General features: G+C 40.9%; 2 protein-coding genes across 6 annotated transcripts in view; one reads left to right on the top strand and one right to left on the bottom strand.

Annotated features, from left to right (window-relative positions):
- PACRG (parkin coregulated) overlaps nt 1–6,751 on the bottom strand; it is a 513,250-nt gene extending 506,499 nt beyond the window's left edge. For both annotated transcript variants that reach the window (XM_003986697.6, XM_045058627.1), the window contains exon 1: nt 6,251–6,751. In XM_003986697.6, the coding sequence (XP_003986746.2) occupies nt 6,251–6,406 (156 nt within the window). In that variant the 5' untranslated portion in view covers nt 6,407–6,751. The remainder of the gene's footprint in view (nt 1–6,250) is intronic.
- A 119-nt stretch (nt 6,752–6,870) lies between these two features.
- PRKN (parkin RBR E3 ubiquitin protein ligase) overlaps nt 6,871–21,207 on the top strand; it is a 1,341,418-nt gene continuing 1,327,081 nt past the window's right edge. For 3 of the 4 annotated variants that reach the window (XM_019831462.3, XM_045058626.1, XM_045058625.1), the window contains exon 1: nt 6,871–7,007. In XM_019831462.3, the coding sequence (XP_019687021.3) occupies nt 7,001–7,007 (7 nt within the window). In that variant the 5' untranslated portion in view covers nt 6,871–7,000. The remainder of the gene's footprint in view (nt 7,008–21,207) is intronic. The other variant, XM_003986705.6, reaches the window with a different exon arrangement.

Below are 21,207 nucleotides of genomic sequence, written 5' to 3'. Positions count from 1 at the left end.
TATGATCCAGCAATTCCACTTCTAGGTATTTATCCAAAGAAAATTAAAAAAAAATAATTTGAAGAGGTATAGATACCCATATGTTCATTGCAGCGTTATTTACAATAGCCAAAATATGGGCACAATTTGTGTCCATTGACAGAGCTCTGAGATCTCAGAACAGAGCATGACACAGAACTCAAACCCACAGACTGCAAGATCATAACCTGAGCTAAGGTCAGATCGACTGAGCCACCCAGGCTCCCCAAATATATATATGTATATGTGTATGTGTATATGTATACATACACATATACATATATACATATATGTGTGTGTCTCAAAAATGAATAAACATTAAAAGAATTTTTAAAAAGCGCAACAGTGCCAGATTACTTAGGATCTTACAAAAGAGGAAGAACTTCAACTTTCACTAGGAATGAGGAGATGTTGAAGTGTTTGAGATAAGAAATGCCATGATCTGGCTGAATTTTAAAGAGATCGTCTGAGTTCCTAAATCAGGGGAGGGTGGTTAAAAAGAAAAAGACATATAATAATTAGGGCAATAAGAAAGAGGCAGAAGATGAGACAAGAAGGGTAGACTTGCTTACCTTCATTCATCAGATACTTAGTGAGAACACTATTAGGTACTGGTTAGGATGAAAAATATTAGTTAGCCATGGGTTCTGCCCTCAAAGGAAATTTACAGAAGACAAAACATGAGCTAAAAATAACCATCATACACAGTAGAAAACAATGAGCAAAGGATAATTTTCCATCTTGGTTGACAAAGAGGGAGAATTAGGAAGTCTTCTTGAAGCAGTTGGCATTTTAGCTGGCCACAAAAATAAAAGTTCCTTGACAGCATGGGTTCTGCCTTTTCTAGACTGCTCAACTGCCAGCACCTAAACAGCATTTGGCACGGCGATCAATAGATATTCGTTACATAATGTGTGAAGGAACGTGTGTGTGCGCCCGCGCGCGCAGATATGTAGGAAGGAGGGCATTTGAGCAGAGGGTACAAGATAAGTGAAATCGCAACAATGAAAGGTTAGTGTTCAATTTGGTGGAAGGAAATGAGAATAGAGGGAGATGAAAGTAAACCTTAGAATAGGTTACATCACAGAAGACCTTGCTGGTCTGGTGGAGGTGCCATGGTTTTCTCTGAGCAGCGATAAGAGGGGAACTTTACTGGGAAGACGAATGTCGTAATACTGATGGACGCTTGAGGCAAACAACCAAATGGTGGATGGAATCTAGAGACCAGTTTGGATGAATATTGTAAAAGCCCAGACAAAAGGTGAGGAGGTCCCCTCATCGTTAGTACTTCCACCGTGCTGAGCAAATATTTCTAAGCCTTACCACGGACGGACATGTATTTACATGTCCTGCAATTACTTTGCTTGTTTATTTCCTTTTCTTCACTAGCAATAGAACATATTTACCACTGCTGGTGTACATTTTTTTTAAGTTTATTTATTTTGAGAAACAGAGAGAGAGAGAGAGAGAGAGGGTGAGGGAGGGGGACAGAGAGAGGGAGAGCGAGAATCCCAAGAGAGGGAGAGAGAGCCTGACACAGGACTCGAACCCACAAACCGTGAGATCATGACCTGAGCCAAGATCAAGAGGCAGACGCTGAACTGACTGAGCCACCCAGGCACCCTAAGGCGGTGGACACTTCTAATTACCACGCTCACTGCTACTATTCCTTTTTCCCCTTATTACAGTAATAAAATGCCTCAAGTTTCAGCTAGACATAGAGCTACCAGTCAGAGACTACAGTTCCCAGCCTCTCTTACAACTGGATATGGTCATAAAAGTAAGTTTTCGCAACCGATTTGAGCAGAAGTGACAAGTGTAACTTCTGGGACACACATTTCTGATGAAGCTGCTTGCTCTCCATTTCTTCCTGCCTCTTCTTACAGGTGCTCCCCCACCCCCCTCACCATGCCTCAGGTAGGTGCTGGACATTATGCCCTTTTGTAGGTATATAGCTTTCTTAGCCCTTTTCCCGATGGAACGTGTGGGGGCCTGGGAGTTCCTGCAAGGGTCTGTTTTTCATAGGTTTTTGTAGAAAGGGAAAGTATAGGCCTATGGCCAAATTCTGGCCAGTGGGATGTGAATGAAAGTGTGGCGTGGTGCCTGGGCCAGGCCTCCAAAAGGGAGCTTGCTGCTGCTTCTTTCTTTCTTTTTGAGGGTAGGGATTTGACCCTGATGGTGGTGACCCCACCTTGACCGAGGACATCAACCGACAGGATACAAAGCAATATACAAGCAGTGCCCAACAAACTTGGACCTTTCTATGCAATACAAACAACTTCCATTTTAGTTAAACTATTGTTATTGGGTCTCTGTTAAAGCAGCCAAGTCAATACCTTAACATATAATGTATAAATGTTGACCATTACCACTATGTGTTGAATGAATATATGATTGGTAAGTATAAAAGTCTCTACATATGTAACATTAAAGAATTATTTCTCCCATTCCCCTAAGCTCTGAACATAAAACATATGCCCGTTGAAAACGAAAGCTACAGTATAAAGCTTAAGCTGAAGTCAATCTGTACCATCATAACTGGGGCCTATAGCCTAACTTGATTTATGATAAAGTGTATTAGCACAGAAGGCATCTATTGTCATTTGAGATTAAACCAATATGACACTGAACTACTGGTTTCTGGCTATAGATTCCAACATACCATGAAACAAGGCCTTTACAGGGAAAATGGAACATGAAATCTTCAACTTCTATATCTCCTACCACTCTTTTTAGGCACACATAACAAGATGAATTTGATATTAGTCTCTGACTTCAGGAATTTTGTCATTGCTTGTTTTCAAACAGAATGCAATAATAGGGGCGCCTGGGTGGCGCAGTCAGTTAAGCGTCCGACTTCAGCCAGGTCACGATCTCGTGGTCCGTGAGTTCGAGCCCCGCGTCAGGCTCTGGGCTGATGGCTCGGAGCCTGGAGCCTGTTTCAGATTCTGTGTCTCCCTCTCTCTCTGCCCCGCCCCTGTTCATGCTCTGTCTCTCTCTGTCCCAAAAATAAATAAAAAACGTTGAAAAAAAATTAAAAAAAAAACCAGAATGCAATAATAATTTCAGGGAAGTAAAGGAAGAAGCTTATTTGACATTGGGTCTTAAAAACCTAGCCATTTATGCTTATTATTACTTTATAAATTTTTTTATTCGTATATATGTATATATATATAGAGAGAGAGAGAGAATATGACTGTTCAGATAGGGATTTCTGTTTGCACAGGCCATCTGATCAAATCAGTTTATGATCAAGTGTATATATATATGCTACTAGAACATTCTCAAAGAAACACTGGGAATCTCCATAGACCTCTTTGGGGCACAGTTGCATACATCTTTTGTGGAGGAGCACTGGAATGGTGACTCACTTAATTAGGAAGTTTCTGAAAGAGGCAATTGAAGGGAAGTCTCAATGCCAGAAAAACGATATAGGTGTCCACACTTGGACAGCAGTTGTAATCAAGAGAAGCTGGAGACTGGCATGTTATTTTCTGAATAGAAATAAACCTTAAGAAAGAGAGAGGGGTATTCTTTTTTTTTTTTTTAACGTTTTATTTATTTTTGAGACAGAGAGAGACAGAGCATGAACGGGGGAGGGGCAGAGAGAGAGGGAGACACAGAATCGGAAGCAGGCTCCAGGCTCTGAGCCATCAGCCCAGAGCCTGACGCGGGGCTCGAACTCACGGACTGCGAGATCGTGACCTGAGCTGAAGTCGGAAGCTTAACCGACTGAGCCACCCAGGCGCCCCTATTCTGACTTTTTAATGCCAAAAGGTTCACATTGCTGAAGACAGAAATCTGAAAGGTAAATATTGGAGATAAAAATAAAAAGTTTCACTTCCTATACCCCTGAAGTTATTTTGTATAAACGGTATCTTTCTTTTATCAAGCCTTTATTATTGTGTGGTAGTTTTCCTTGGAGGACGAAGGACAGGGACTTTGTTTTGCTGATCCCAAATGTTCCTAGCTTAGCAAAAAAAAAAAAAAAAAAAAAAAAAAAAAGGAAAAGAGATGGAGTTTTTGGTTGAATGAATGAATATGTGGATAATATCTGCATTTATGAATTGTAATTTCTCACTAAATAAAGTGAAAGAAAGAATGACACATTCTGTTCTGAGGCTCTTAATGGAAATACAGATATAACACTAAGAGATTTTCTCTAAAAATGCAAAATAAGAGGATATTTAACTCATGTAGGTTGTTTATAAAGAAGGCTTCTTCATAATCAATTTTTTTTTTGCTATTTTAGTTTTATAAGCATATTTACTATATTGGGCAATACTGAAATACTTAATTTTCCAGGAACTATGACTTTAGGTATAAGGCTATGTTAAAAAATAAACATGATTATAAATAAAAATTTAGAAAAAAAAGAGAAAATGACCAATTTTTTATGTGTTTGTGAAAAAATATAACATTGAAAAAAATGACCGAGGCGCCTGGGTGGCTCAGTCGGTTGAGCATCAGACTTTGGCTTAGGTCATGATCTCGTGGTTCTTGGGTTCGAGCCCCACATCGGGCTCTGTGCTGATAGCTCAGAGCCTGGAGCCTGCTTCTGATTCTGTCTGTCTCTCTCTTTCTCCGACCCTCCCTTGCTCATGCTCTGTCTCTCTCTGTCTCTCAAAAATAATTTTTTTGGGGGGTGCCTGGGTGGCGCAGTCGGTTAAGCTTCCGACTTTAGCCAGGTCACGATCTCGCGGTCCGTGAGTTCGAGCCCCGCGTCGGGCTCTGGGCTGATGGCTGAGAGCCTAGAGCCTGTTTCCGATTCTGTGTCTCCCTCTCTCTCTGCCCCTCCCCCATTCATGCTCTGTCTCTCTCTGTCCCAAAAATAAATAAAAACCGTTGAAAAAAAAATTTAAAAAAAAATATTTTTTTAAAAATGTAAAAAATATATTAAAAAAAAGAAAAAACGACCAAGATTATAATTACAAATACTGTGTAGAAGAAAAAACAATTAATTAGCTTGAATGGTGATCGTATTCTATATTGCTGATAAATGAATCATCTGGACTCCCATGACCACCTATTCATGGGAAAAACATGTAAAAAAGATTGCAGGTTACAACAAGCAGGGATTTAATCTACTTTCATGAATTTTACCTGTTGTAAATCAAGTGACACACATTCCAAGAAGCTAAATATCATTTTGTGTACTAATATGGCAATCTGACCTAGGGATCTAGAGGTAATCTGTTTCGTTCATGTATTTTAAGGATGCAGTTTAGGAATAAGGTATTAGGTTTCCAACATTTGTATAAAAGAGATAATGTCATACTGGAAAACAACACTATTCATTTAACACAGTGAGCTGCTATACAATAAGTCAGATGCTCCCAGAGTGTAAATTATACAAATTTGAAAGCTGCATTTATTATTAATATCTCATTCCTAGACAGGGGCTTGCTTAGTCTGTCAGTAGTAAAACCTGGCTTAGCATACCAAATCTAAAGCTGCTTAACAAGTATGAAAGTTTTTTTAAAACCTTTCATGCATGTAGCTAATTCACTTGTGTGCATTTTAAACCCTTTCTTTCCCCTAATAGTATTGAGAATATTTTTACTATAGCAATTATAGAAATTAAATATGAATTGTAGTAATGGAAATACTTGAACTGAAGCTTGGATTGTTTAAATTTATCATTTAAAAGGTCTATCTGGAAATAGACTTCATATTAAATTGCCTATCAGTGCTCTAACAGGCTGAAATTATTTTGTAAGAAAGAGGGTTGTTAAAGTAAATGTATGGATATTCTAAAACTTCTTAGGTTGAATTGATATTTCTTATTGTAGATGATTTAATGAGTTTATGTTTCTGGGTGCACGTCAGCACATGTCACATTTTGCAAGACTTTATGATTTCTAAGAACTCGCCTTCTATAAGGTCCTTTGCTGAGGAGTGGGGCTAGATTAGGAATCAAAGAGGGAAAGAGGGTCTTTTTTTTTTTTTTTTCCGTGTAAATAGTTTAAGAGTAATTTTGGATGGTCTAGAAACCATGAGTTACTAGGCAGGTGCTTATCAATGGGTATAGTACCTCACTTGCCCGAGATCCTTTCTGACGACCTAGCCTGGACCTGCACACTCTGGTGGGCACCATCTGCAGAGTAATTGCCATTTTTGCCAAAGACCACCCAGGACAGAGATTCAGAATCCATCACAGGGCCGGCCAGCATCTATAATCTGGTGTCCCCTGATTCGGAGCGAGTGCATTCAATGCAAGAAGATCACTTACGACTGAGTTTTTCATCATGGCTTTGACTGTGAAGCCCTCAGAAACCAGGGAGTGAGGCTGGTGCACCGGGAGCGGCTGTTGTGCCAGCAGCTTGGTCCTCTTCGGCATCTTGTCTGGGCATTTGTTTAAGCTCAGGGTCTCTTTTTCTGCCACCATCTTCCTAGAAAATGTCTTGTTCTCATAAAACGTGTAGTAAAAGAAGCAGTGGGTTTTACGGATGTGAGAAGGAGTTCGGGGAAAAAAAATGTAAAAAGGCGCGATACTGGTAGAAATTCAACCCCTCGTAGCGCCCAGGTTGATCCAGATGTTTGGCAGCTCCTAGGTGAAGGGAGTTGAGGGGAGGGGAGGGGCGGGAAGAGCGAAGGACCGCGGCAAAAGCTGCAACAAGCTTCCAAAGGTAAGCCTCCCGGTTGCTAAGCGACGCGTCAACACTAAGGCCGAATGGCCCAGTTCCCCCGTGACGTACGTTTCCTGGGCCTGAATCCCGAATGGCGGCGGAAGGCCGGCGGCGGACCGCGGCCGGCGGCCGGAGGGAGAGGGGCGGGGTGAGGAGAAACTACGCGGTAAAACTACGACTCCCAGAAGGCCCCTGGTGCGCGCCGTCGGCGCGTGCGCATTCCGAAGGCCGGGCACAGGGGAGGCAAGTGCCGGAAGACTTACCCCCGGAGCCACACTGGTGGGAGGCACAGGCGGGTGCCGGTGTGCGCGGAGGCTCCTGCGTGCCTAGCAGTCTCCACCTGCCCAGTGACCATGATAGGTACGTGGGTGCCTGCCAGGTACAGCCTCTCTGCGCCGCCCCGCCGGGCCTCGGCGGACGGGGACCTCCAGGGTGTCCGCCGGCGTCAACTGTCAGTGGCAGGGCGGCAGTGTCCGCCCCTGCTCAGCCCGCGCGGCGGGCTTCCCGGTGCCCGCCGAGGACCAGGAGAATAAGTGTGTGTGTTCTAAGCCCCCACCCCGCCCGTGGTTTGACAGGCTTCCCGCTGGAGACAACTTCTCCGGGGACCCTGGTGTGCGCCTCTGCACCTCCCAAGGTGAAGGCTGGGTCGCGCGTTCCCACCGCGAGCGCACTGCCCTGCCAGACCTGTGGGGGTCGGTGTGCGGGGCCTCTCTCGTGCGCCCGGCGTATCCGTCCCTCCTGGCGCCTTGGTAGCTGTCTTCCAGTTAGGAACAGATTGGGACCCACCGTCTGTAGGACTCTCTATGGGGAAACCCTAGCGAAACATTAAACTCTAGGCTCAAAAGAAATCCCTGCGGATGGATTTAAACGTCTTGCTCCCTCCGGTCTTTCCTTTTAAATCTCTCATTGTAGGTCTGAGATGAAAGAATTAAGAGGAAACAATAACAAGGATTAATTCTTTTCAGAATGAATTCTTACTACTCAACACAAAATGACCTAGGTGCATTTCGGTGATTAAAGCTTTGGAAATGGTTCTTCTGTTTTTAAACACTGTGATGTATAAGGTTAGCAAAGTTTCTCCCTTACAGGGTTGTTAAGCCAAAGTTGTGGGTTTTGGGTTTGGGGGTTTTGTTTTTGGTTTTTTTTAGCGGTAATCTCTGAAATTAGAGTTAATGCACAGTATGATTAGGTACCGTTGTTATTTGGGGATTTGTTATGACAGAGACTTGCTCTAGATTGTGTATGGAAGATTTGGTGAGCCTCTTGGGGGGTTATTTTTGATGGGCGCCACTTACAAACTACTTTTGAGTACGACGAGTACATCTGAAGTCAAAAGTGGTCTGTCGAGAAAGATGAGAAGTGGATTTTTAAAATATGTAAGTTTGTATGCACTGATAAGCTTGTCTGAAGTCTTTTATTTAGGAAATTAATGTTAAAATGTAAAACGTTCTACTTGCTGGGAGAATCATGCCAGTCAACTGACTCTGTCTTTGCTGCAATGATAAAACCTAAGGATGCTGTCCAATTTTTCTTACTTTTCGAGCACGTATGACTTCTGATGAATGACTTTTGAAAGTCATCCAATTAAGACATTTTTCTTAGAAATTTTTCATATAAAGTTTTATGAACCTTTTTTGAGCCTTTTTAGGTGACTGCTACATAAAATCTACTTGTAAACACAACTCTGAACTGATTCAGAAAACCAAGTAGAAGAAAATTTTCAAAATCCATCATGTCAGCATTTTACAGGGGGAAAAGTCTATATTTTGAAGACAATTGTGCAAATCTTATTTTAATTCAATTTAATCTAGTGCATGGATACTTCTAAAAGAAGCAAATTTATAGTAAAGCAATATAAAGACAAGAACTTAAGATCTAAAAATCATTACTTAAATCTAAATTATTATCTAATAAGTGACTATATAAAAACTTTGTTAGAATGAGCTATGTTTAGGCGGTTTAGTTTATTTGGGATCCAGGGACACAGAAGGAAAGAGTATGATCTTTGTATTTGGTGATTAGACAGTTATTAGTAACTTGTAATTACATGGAGAATATAAGGTGGATTTTAGAAGATGCTTTTCTCATACTCCAGATACTGTTTTTCATAGTGCAAACAAATATGTATCACAACATAAATAGTGAAATCCCTGTCCCCTCCCAAGAAAAGTCCCTCACATGTAAAAACCATGTGGACAATATGCAGTAAATTATTTTATACAATTAGTTGCATTGCCTAATTCGGTCAGTGGGCACATTTTAATAAAAATCTTAATTGCCAATTTTGGATTTGGTTGTGTTGGAGTATCGAAGGTAAGTGAAAGTGGAGGCAATTGAAAATATATCATGGAGTAATGGGTTTCCTGTTTCTGTGACCAAACTTTGGAACCAGGAAAGGTATTAGAGCCTTTTATACCCAGTGATAAGCTGGAGATCAAAATATACATCAATATATTTCTGGGATTGTTTTTTTCTGTTAAAGACATTGTGGTACTCACAACTTGCCCCTTTCGTTCCTATGCTCTCTTTAATTGCTACACCTTCTTTACTACAAATTGTACTTTTCCACTTTATTTAAATCTTGGCTTACTTTGAAGAAAAACAAAAAGAGGTAATTTGGTAAAATAGGAATAAAGGAGACTGACTGTTACCTTACTGCCAATAGAATTAAACTTTCTTTTACATTCTTAAAACCTAGGATTCCTTCTTGACACAGAGACTGTCTCAAAAGTACTCCTATTTCTCACTTGGATTATGACTGATAGGTTAAATGCCCTGACCCAGACAGCCATAGAAACATAGTTTAGTTGAAGTTGGCGTTGATGACTTTGAGAAGTTTGGAGAATGACATCAAGATAATGTAAAACGGAATTGAAAGGCCTAAGAAAATTCTACTTAGAAAAATGTAATTTTTGGCATCCCGATTAAAAATATATTTCACCCTTTTAAAAGTTAGCAATTCCTTTTGTTTAAAATTGAAATTTAGTAGTGATATTTGCGGTATATTCTAACTCCTGTGGAACTGGATTTAGGTATTTCAGTAGTATCAGATATTAAAATGAACGCATATGTAAACAATAATGTTGCCAGTATTGAAATTCAAATTCAGTGTCTTACTCTTTAAAGAGATTTTTGATTTAAAAAAAAATAACAATTAGAACATAGTCTCATCTGTACATTGTTTAACTTAATATCTCTTAGAAAACATACATGTCTGCCTGTACAACTCCACCCCACAGTAATTCCTGTTACTCTTTTATTTTGTGGATGTACACGAATTATGCAAATACTCTTCAATAAATGAGCATTCATTAGGTTTACAGATTGCTATCATCAGAAATGTTTGTGTTCATATCTTTTTATTTGCATATGTAAGCAAATATGTAAAATAAAAATCTTATTACAATTTCCGGGTGGATTTTCTAGTCAAAGGATTAGTAGATTTCGAATTTTTGTAGGTATTTCTAAGTTTTTCTAAAATAAGTCACCCTATTTTACATTTCTATCCAATACAAGGTAGCAAACATTGCCCTGCTCCTCAGGATTGAAGAATTTCAAAAAGACATCTTCCCCAAGACTGACCTTCTCAGGAGAACACCTACTGGGTTTTTACTCTCTCCCTCCCTTTTTCCATCCCTGCTCAGGTTTAGTTCTTTTGAACGGTGCACAACTGCACAACTGTTCTTGGTGCCTCTGCCATTGCTGGCAGTGTTTATAAGAATTCCCATTTCTCCCTTGTGTCCCATAAAATATTTCAAGTTTTGCCTTCATGATAAATGAAAACCAGTATATTTTAATTTTTAAAATGAATTTATAAGGAACCCCTCCCCTCACTTCTCATTTTATATTGTTTTATTTTCATGAAAGCAGATCCAATAATTGAGCACCTGCTGTGTGCCCAGTGCCACTCCAGGTGCCAGGGATACACAAGTGAATAAAATAGAGAAAAAAAAAAAAACCCAAAACAATGCTCTTTCTATCTTGAGTGTACACTCTCACTTTACTATTTTCCTATAAATCTATATATTTGTTTTAAAACTTACATGTGATGAATTTTAAAGTCTCAGAGTTTATATTTCTAGTTGAAGGTACTGTGCACTGCTACTTGCTTTGCCTTTTCAATACTTTTAGACAAAAAGTGACCCTACGTCGAAGTACTCAAGACAGGCTCTGAAAGCTTCTATTTACCATGAGGTACAATTGTGTCATAAAAGAAATTCTACTGAATCTTTGCATAGACGATTTTGTGTAATTATGTACAGTTTTTCTTTGGGTCCAAAGGCTCTAAAATGATGACCTTCTGCCCCTTTCAGTTTTGGAACGATTTCTAAGGATTTTTTTGAAGTCCACATTTTTTTGAAACCTCATAGCTTCTTTGCTTGAAAATGATACAATGGAAGTACTTTGTGTTAAGATATGCAGATCCATTTCTACCTCCAAAGCTTCTTTGAAAAATGAGAGAAAAAAAAAAAAACTCCTTACTTCGAAATGCTTCATATTCATGAAAGCAGTTTCAATGCAGAATACTCTATTCTGTTAGCTTTTAGTTCTTTGATCAATGAGAATTGTTTCTTACCTGCTGTTTCTTCAGCCTTTAATTGTGGCCCAGCGCTTATTCAGTGTTTCTGTTTTAATTTGCATTTAATGAGCTCATTTTAAAGATTTCTTTGTAGTAACCTGAATGGTTTTTCTCTTAAGTTTTGTAAAATTAAAGAAGGAGATTTATGTGACAGTTGGCTGATTTGTGTTACAGTTCACCTTCCTGGATTATTTACTTCCCCCTATAGGGGAGAGGCTTGGTTAGAAAGAATTGCGGTGATATTATTATATTTCCCCCAGCACTGTATGTCCTAATTATCTGAGCCTTCTACCAGGTTTATTCCAGTATCTGTCTTCACTAAATGGAAACCTTTCCTCTATATGGATTAACAGGTATTTCAACTCACAATAACGATTTCTGTGTCAATTCTTTCTAAAGCTAGATGGTACTAGGTGGTGGTATGCAGAGGAGGTCCAGGTCTGGGACAAATGTGTGTATATTACCTGTGGGGAGGGGACGCAGGGAACTAGGAGACCGTTTCTCCCCGACGAGTTCGCGGTCTGCTTGGACCGATATGACCTGCAGTTTTGGGGTACCGATTCCCGCCTCTCCCCAACAGAAGCAGAGTAATTACAAAGATACGTGTATATGTTAACGCAGACACGCTACACACATGCACACACATGCAGCAGCACGCCACAATTTTTCGTCTCTTCTGCTCACATCATTAGTCTCTTGTGTTTGCACGTTATTCCTCTCTGCAGTGCGTCTGTGCATCCTGCAAGTTCCATTTCACAGGACACCAACTTTGTGTGAAGTTTTCCTTAAGATCCCCGCCTGTGTGTCAACTCTTACAGTTGTCAGTCTGGAGCCATCAGCTCCTCCTCTAGAATCAACCAAGACTTTAGCAACTGCTGTTGGTCACCTCCTAGTGTGGAAGGTGTACCGGAAGATAAAGGCTTTGCAGTCCTCACTTGTAAGTGCTGTGATCGAGGTTTCTCCAGGGAGGCCCTGGAGGGGGCAGCTCGGAAGCCTGGTGGATCCGCTGTGTCCAGAGGCACTGAAGGACTAGTAGTTCATCAGACCAAGGCAGCGTGCTAGATGGAGGGACAGACGTGACCGGAGGCCCCGCAGGGAGAGGGAAGAGGGAGTGAAGACCAAGCCGTGGGGCGGAGGGCGGGGGAGCAGGTTGCACCAGGCTGGAAGGGCGTGGTCTGCAAGCGGGGTCACGGAGGCCAGCTCTGAACTGTAGTGCCCCAGAGGGGTCAGTGAGCCACTGCTCGTGGAAGAGCCTTATGAGCGGATTACATTTCAGAAAGAAGTCTGTGGCAGGAGTACCAGTGCCCGCGAGCCCAGGGAACCGTTACTGGCTTCTTCTTTCTCCCAAGCAGGAGACCGTCTTCCACTAAGAGAGCTACAAGGTGGCTGCAGGGGAGGAGACATCTTTTGCCAGCATGGCGCCTTTTTTGATGTCCTTAACTCCTCTCCGATAAAGGGCCATTTTTTCTAACACTAAAAATTGTTCTTATTTTTTTAGAATGTATTAAATGTCTCTCATTGACAGGAAGGTGGTTTTTTGTTTTTGTTTTTGTTTTTTATGTTACTAAAGCTTAACATTTTTTGTGTGTTCCAAAAATACCCTCTGTGTCCCTCTTTGATGTGTGGTACATGATGCTTAGGTCTCTACTTATAGTTTCTTCTGTACATGGAGAGAACACTGTCGCTAAAGCGGAGGTCCTGAGTGACCTAGAATAGTGTACAGAGGGGTTGGTTCCTTTTCCATATCTGCACAACTTAGACACCTGGCCAAGGATGGAGACCATCATCCTTGGACCAGTGTTTGTATTTTTTGATAGTATTGAGAGGTTCCTGATGATTTCTTCAATTTACTTTTCCTGTAAAACTTGCACAGGGTCCCTCATGATGAAGGTTAACATTAGAGCCCTTACCGTTGGAAGAGAGAAAAAGCTTTATGTACAATATGCAGCAACCTTACGCGTCCCTCAAACCCCTAACAACCCACCCTCATCAAATAAATGGGAAAAAAAATAGTGATTAGGGACCAAATATCAGTGTTCCAATTGGGGCAATTGCATTATTTACCTAATCGATGGATGTACCAGTTATTCCTCTTGTTAAACGTTTGTGGAATTTCAGTGCATAAACCAGGTGACCTTAGATGAAGCACTTTATAACTAAGTAGTGATTTTGTAAGCTCCTTGTGCAGAGTAGATGCATTTTCCAGAACATGGAGAGATAAGACAGACACCTGAAACTCGTTCTGTATGAATGGCACAAACAGGACTGAGGTAGTTTGCTTGGGGGGTGGCGGGTGGCGGTGTCCGAGCAGCTCCCTGCACTCTCCACCCCCCTTTCCCGGGTCTTATTGTTTTCCCTTTCCATGTTCCCTGAGTTTCTCAGAAGCTGGAATTCTAACATTTCATTCTTCAGCTTGAAGGAGCAGCTGCCGTGTGAATAATTAAGTGGGGAGCTCTTTCCCTGCTTGCTGCTGGATCCCCCAGGGCTTGACTTGGTTGAGGGTCACAGTGAGGATGAGCCTGGGAACCTCCAGGGTCCCTCCCTGTGCCCTGTGCGGGGAGCGGTCTGCAGTAAATAGGCCCTGTTTCTGCATTTTGCTCTCTGAGGAATCGGGTCCTGGATCTGTTTCATTCCTTGATCCAGAGCTGTGGGGAGTGAGAACTTGTGGCCGGCTAGAGGATTGGGCAACGGTCCGGCACACCGCCTGCAGAAATAAAGGCTGAATAAAATTTCATGCTCTAGGTGCTTCTTTCTGCGCTTGAACTCTGGCGGGAGTTCAAGACGGAGTCCTTCCCAGCTCTGTGGTGTGTCCTTGGGGGGAAGGGGGGGGGGTGAGAGGTACAGATTTAAATACAACTGAGGCAGCATTCCCTAAGCTGCTGCTCATCTGAGCTGGCCACCACAAACACCTGGAGCCTGCCTGAGGTAGGCCTTCCCCGTCTGCATGACTATGTGTGACAATATGGAAACATGATTTCCAATGAAGATGCCTGAGATCATAGTATTGGATAGGAATTGTATATGTTTTACTGTGCAATTTAGACGTACTTATTGGATACAAACAGGAATATGTGGTGGAGATCTGATACTTGCTTCCCACTCTACAGTTAGGAATTGGTGAGATGCCCAGCCTTTGGATTTCTTCCTGTGCTGTGGTCCTCTCTGGAGCTTTCTTTTTCTTCACTGTCCATTTTTAGGTATGTGTGTGGCACCTGCAGTTTCTCACTACATGCAGAGTTTCTGTCAAATGTATTGGTGTTTTTTCATCGGCTTGATTCCAAAGAATTCACCAAACAGTCTTATTTCGGTGTCTGATGATCTCATGCCAGGAGTATGTGCTCGCCTTTATACCCTGGCTGCTTCTGGACACTGCAACACTGCCACACATTTTATAGTTTTACTTTTTTTTTGGGGGGGGGGATTATGGAATAATTTTTATTTGGAACCTAACATATGAGGAACTTCTCTGTTGGGTCCAGTCACTATTGTCACAATTCTTTGTGTATAAATTGATTAAAAATCCTGGCTGGATTTTATCATTTTATGGCCAACAGAATACAAGTTATGCTGGTAAAGTTGCTCAGAGAATAATACGTGATGCCATTTGAGGTCAGATTTCTGAAGGTGATATGACTTTTTTTTTGTCTTCAAGCAACAACGATGATGATTAGAATATTACATTATGACCTAAGCCTGATGAGTATATGTGAATTCTTTAATAGTTCAGAAAGATTAAAAAAATTAATGTAAGAGCTTAGTTACCATAACTGAAAACTAGATAGCATTCTATATGTAACAATTTCAGAAAGTATCCCCCCAAATTATTATCTTTGGATTTGTGGGACTCTTTTGCATAGTAGTTTTCTGTGTTTTTCAGATGGTCAACATTAAGCTTATAATATATTGCAAGTACAGAAATGCAATAAATGTTATAAACACAGTGGTAAGGGTTAGACAGATGCATCACCGTTGTAATATATGTAGAACTGATTGTATTTCTGTGACAAATTATGTCAGATAAGTCACTAGTCATAGCATTCAGTAATCTCATGTTCTGATCATAGAAGTAGTGTTTTCTGGAAGACAGAGATTAGCATCATGATTTCACTACTTTTTATACACTTTTGAGGCATGACTCAGTCATTGTATTAGTTTCCTGTTTGCTGCTGTAGCAAATTATCACACGTTTGGTGGCTTAAAACAACACGGATTTATTCTCTTACGGTTCTGGAGGGCACAAATCCAACCTGAGTTTCAAGGGGCTGAAGTCAGGCGTTAGCAGAACAGCCTCCCACAGCCCTGGCAAAGATTCCTCTTGGACTTCTGCAGGCTCCTTCCTGGCTCCTGGCTGCCTCACTCCAGTCTCGCTTTCTGCAGCCACATCACGTCTCCTTCTCTGTGGTCAGATCTCCTCCGCCTCCCTCTCGTAAGGACACCTGTGATTACATTCCCAAGATCCTTACACTCTCAGGATGCGTAATTTAGTTGCATCTGCAAAGTCCATTTGGCCACACAGTCACATTCCCGGGTTTCGGGGACTAGGACTTGGCCATCTTGAGGCGATCCTTTTCAGCTACCACCATTACCATTAAGGCTTTCTCCATTTGACAGCTGGTTTTGAAGTGTCTTATTATGAACTAAGGAAAGCAGATAGAGGGCGTTGGGTTGACAGTGACACTACTTGATTTTGCCTTTCTGAGGTCATTTGGAGGCAACGTAGTAATGTCACATGTGAGGAATCTAATATTTATTTTGTGGACTAGTTGATGAGGCTGGCCAAGGACATAACTCACTTTTCAAGGTAGTTTTCTCAGGTGGCAAAAGAACATGTGGCTACACTCCAGGACTGAAACAGTGAATTACAGCTGGGTTATTTGCTGTACCAGGCGCTCATTTGTATCCTGTAGAGCAGGGGAAGCTTTGTTATGCTGTTGACAGGAAATATGACTTCACACAACAACACATGATCAGGCAAAGCAGGAGCAAATAACCATTTACTGTACATTTTTATTTCTTATTTGCCATTTCACTATGAATGTCAGACACCGAATGCTCCTGTGCAATGATTGAACATTGCACTGCCCTTCCTAAATAATAACTAACCTGGCTTGGTTGAAAATTACACAGAAGTTTTATTTATTTGTTTTTTAAAATAATTTTTAAAATTTTTACTACTTGTTATTTTTTGAGAGAGAAAGACAAAGGATCTGAAGTGGGCTCTGTGCTGACCAGCAGAGAACCCGATGTGGGGCTCGAAGTCACAAACTGTGAGACTGTGACCTGCACTGAAGTCAGATGCTTAATTGAGCCACCCGGGTGCCTGCACAGTTAGAAGTTTTAAGTAAATTCTAGTAAAGTTACGAAGGATAAAAAGAGTGAAATTATGGAGCTTGATTTGCTTCATTTTTTAATCAATATGTCAGTATAGAATTTGGTTTCATGAGGCAGTTTCAGCTGAAATATTTGGAAGATACTCAATTGCACATTGTACATTAGGAGAAACTCTAAGGGAAATATGGGACACATTTTTAAAATAGATGTAGAAATAGATTTGTAAGAAAAAAAGTTTATTTGGATTGGAAAGAAAGGAAGTAAGAAAATAAACGTTAAATTCAACAAACATTTATTGGGACCTCGTGTTATAGGGAATGGATGGATACACGTGGCAAATCTGCATATCCGAAGGAGGAAGTCACACTTCGGTGAAGGTGTTGTGAAAACCTGCAACATAGTGATCAGCAGTAAGAAAAGCTCTAATGAAAGTGTGTTGACTTATCCAGGGGAACCTTCAGAGAAGAGCTTTTGAGCTGGACCTGTGGGGATGAGTGGTCTCCTGAGCAGGCAAATAAAGAGAGTGCATTCCTAACGGAGCAAGATGTGAGGGTTTGAATGCAGAGGCTGTGCTGAGGACAGGGAGTAGTGGATGGGAGCTCAGAGAAGGAAGGGAGGAGGGGTCAGGTGAAGAGGGATAGGGGCCTGCTCAGGACACCTTTCTGTCCTGTGCTGCAGAGTTCAGGTTTTGCTAGGCTGGTCCTGAGGAGCCACTTGGTCTAATTGCTAGGTAGGGGGATGGTCAGATTTAGTTTCAGAAGGATAACTTTGGCAGTGGGCCACTTTTCGGTCACAGCAGTTAGGACAGTACTAATCTGGTCTATTCCGATTTAATGAAGAGCTTCATCTGCAACAAATGGACACTCTGTGTCAGATTCCAAGACCCTTTGGGGTGGGGAACCATATTTGACAGCCGGTAGTGGTCAGTTTTCAGTGCACAAAACTTGATGAATTAGGGCTCTTCTAAGACAGTAGGAAGTGATGGTGTCTGTGGCTGAGTAAGAAGAGAATTCAAATAAAAAAATAAAACTGGTCCTACCTAAGGTAAATACCAAGTCCTTTGCACTGCTTCCTACTTAGGATCTTTAAGCTGTTAGGACAATTAGGCAGGCTTTGATAATCAGAGTGAGCAAATCCTTCTTCAAAAGGTTCGTGTATTTCAGATTATTTTGATGGGATGATTTTCCTGCTAAAGATTAAAGATCTAAGCTCATTTCATCTTCATGTTGTGTGTTTACCTATCTGTTTCATTCTCCGGGGAAGGAATATGCTTGTACTTAATAAATAATTGTTGAGTAAGTGGAAGTGTGAATCAAAGGAGAGGAGACCATTGTCTCTTCTCTCCTTTTGTCTTCTCTAATCTGTCCTGTCTGTCGCTGAGAGGTTGAAGTACCTCCTTTGAAGAATCCACTCTCTACAGATATTTGCCTGGTGGGTGGGGCCTCATCTTATTTAGCTTTGTAACCCCTAAACCAGCATAATCCCAGTAAGGGTTGAAATGGGTGAAAGAATAGAAAAACATAGTCATTATATGGTTTGATTTTGGCATAGACAAAGTACTGTATATTAAAATGTTTCATATTCTGAGAAGAGATTTATTAATTTTGGAGAGATCTTAGTCCCATTTTCCTGGGCAAAAACTGGAGCTAGTACAGAATGATAACCTGTTTTCTTTCTTTTTTTCGTTCTTTCGTTCTTTCTTTCTTTGCCTTTACTGTTATTTCTCCTTATTGCTTCTCTGATGCTGCTCTTGGAGGGAAGCCATTCTGTTATTTTAATGCTGGGATTAGCTGGGATTTTAAAGTGGTTACTCTCTGCAGGATGTTTAGAGTGTAAATCACATGGATGCATTGTTTCTTTTCCACCGATAGCCTTTAATTTTACAACAAACACGGACCCCAGTGCTTCACTGGGGTCTGTGTTTACTTGTTTCCCTAATGCAGCTTTTCTCCGTGGAATACTCTCAGTAGAAACATATGCTCAAAGCTTCAAAGTAATTACAATATCACTAAAAGCTTCATAATCACATTACTGAAACTAAATGTCAAAAAATTTGATTTTCCTTGATCTAATCATTTCTATTTAATTTTAGGCTCCTGCATGATTGATTGAGGAAACCTGGCAGGCCAAAGTCAAGGAGAGTTTATAATGCCTAAAGCCTTGCTCAGACAACTTCAAGGCAATTTAATTTGGGTAGGAATTCATTTTAATTATTCTGAGGGATTCTCTTTAAATGGGAAAAATAGATTTATTTTCATGCTCTTAGTGTTTGACCTGCTCTGATGTCATCCATACAGTTTTCTGTCTGGAGTCTGCACCCCATCCCCCCCACCCCCCCCACCAGCCCTGCTATACAAAGACCCTAGAGGGATACAAAGGTCCTAGCTCTGAAACAAAGACTTGGAGGTGGATTTTTTTTTCATAATTGTTCTAAAGGTGTTCTTTCATGTTATTTATAAGACAGGTTTAAAATTTAACCTTTTTTTTTTTTTAATTATGGAGCGTTTTGAAGTATTTGTGTCTCTCTGCAGTGAGCAAGCACAACCCCAGCAGTCTCCACATCAGGCATTTATTCTGCCTGCACATAATTGAATAACAGGAAACCCTGGCAGCATCACTTATCCATGAGGACACAGAGCATTATGAATAAACATATCTACCTTTTCTCATGGCTCACAGGGGCGGAGAAATGGTCATCCATCAAATTCATGTCTGTGGTTGTTCTCAAAAACCATTTATTTTTATTTTTAATGAATTATGGAGACAAGTGAATATGAAATTACTTTCTCAGCTTGTGGATTTTCCTAATTTTTAGCACAGTTTGTTATAATCCTATACATTACAAAGCAGTAAATCTGGAATGTTTACTGGTCACATTTGCTACTTTGCCTGAAGTCTGGATATAACTCTGAGGGAATCTGGTGCTGACATTTATAATTCTGCTTCTGAATTGTTATTTCATCCTCTTTCTCAAGTTCTTTGTTTTAGTTTGCTTTTAGCAGTGACTAATAGCCAATAGACCGATCTTTTGCAGTAATCGTGCACAAATTGTTCTGTGACATTTGGGTCTGTTTATTAAATTTCTGAAGGTGAATTTTGAATCCTAAATGCTTCACATTTGTGGGAGTTTTGACAATGGAAAATAAAATTACCTTTCTTAACTGTTTTTATTCCCTGAATCGTGCGTACTTTCCTGCTTTTCCTCCCCTTTGGCAGAAACCTAATGTTATAAACAATGGTCTTTTTGCTATTTTTCTGCACCCAAGAGGGTAGGGTTATTGTTTGTTTGGTTGATCGATTGGTGGATGGATCGATCAACTAATGGCACTTTTGAAAATCAGGCTTGGAATTAAAATACATTGTCCATGGCTAGTAACACTCCATATTCATTCCCTTCCTGTCCAGGGCATATCCCTAATCACTCTTTTGCCTCAACTAGAGTATAACGATATCTCATATACTCAGTGTCTCCTCTCCACATTATCATGTAGTACAATGGTAGTACCAGTTCCCCTTCGTAGGGACTTTGTGCTGGGGAAACTGGAACTGCAGGGAAGAATTTCAGTTTTATGTGGAGGCCCTGTAGGAGAATCCATAGTTTTAGGTTCTCGGAGATAAGGAAGTGATCCCTGTTTTACCTTCATACATTAATGATTTTCTCTTGCTTTCATCAGACAGTCTAGGATGAGTAGCTTCAACTTTAGGACACCTATGTCGGTTTATATTTGAGCATTAACTATGGAAATGGTTGCCTGAACTGGGCTTTATATCAGATATCATAGGTGGTTCAAGCCAGGGATGAGCTTACTGGGTCTGGGAGTTGATTTTTAGTCTACTTGCAAATTAATAACTAGCCTGCTAATGTATCATGGATGCTGTCAGAAGACACAAGACTCACGGGTCAGAGAAGAAGGACTTTTATTACTCACGACACAGCAAATTGCTTAAGTGTTTTCATATTTACACCAATTTCCTTTGCCTCCAAATCCCGTGAGTGTGCTGTGCTTTGGCCCATATGGATGCCATGCATACAGTGGGTTTGCATTGCAGATGAGGACCATTTATTGAGCTTGAAGCATCTGCCACTTTTATAGCAAGCAGTAAGCAAATCTTTTCCTTGAGGGTAAACATTACCTTATTTCTTAAGGTTATTGGATGCGTAAGCAATCCTGAGAAATGGCCCAGGTAAAAAGAGAAATTGAGACCATACATGGGTCCACTTAGCAAGACACATAGGGGAGTGTGAGTCCGAAGAAAACTCTCTTCCAATACCCAGCAGTTTTAATACACTGTTTTGTGATGAATTTTCATATGAGTATGCCACGCCTTGGTCACTCTGATGAATTGGACCAACAGAGACTTGGACCAAATCTATTCAACTTGTCTCATATAACATTTAATTCAAGCTGTGATCAATAGGATTCCCAGTGGCAGGATGAAGCCAACTTGCAATATCGACCCTACCTCCATCTGTCCCCACTCTGTCAGTGTCTCTGACTCAGCCTAATGTGACTAGATCCCAAGAGGAGACCAGTAGGGCTTAATTATTATCGAATCTATTATTTATTATGACCCATACAAGGAAGTTTGGAAAAACATTGCCAATAATAATAACAGGGGCAATAGATGGTCCAGAAAGTAACCCTCATG

This window comes from Felis catus, chromosome B2 (genome assembly GCF_018350175.1).
Source record: "Felis catus isolate Fca126 chromosome B2, F.catus_Fca126_mat1.0, whole genome shotgun sequence".
Classification (NCBI taxonomy): Eukaryota; Metazoa; Chordata; class Mammalia; order Carnivora; family Felidae; genus Felis; species Felis catus.
This window is presented reverse-complemented; position numbering and strand designations above follow the sequence as displayed.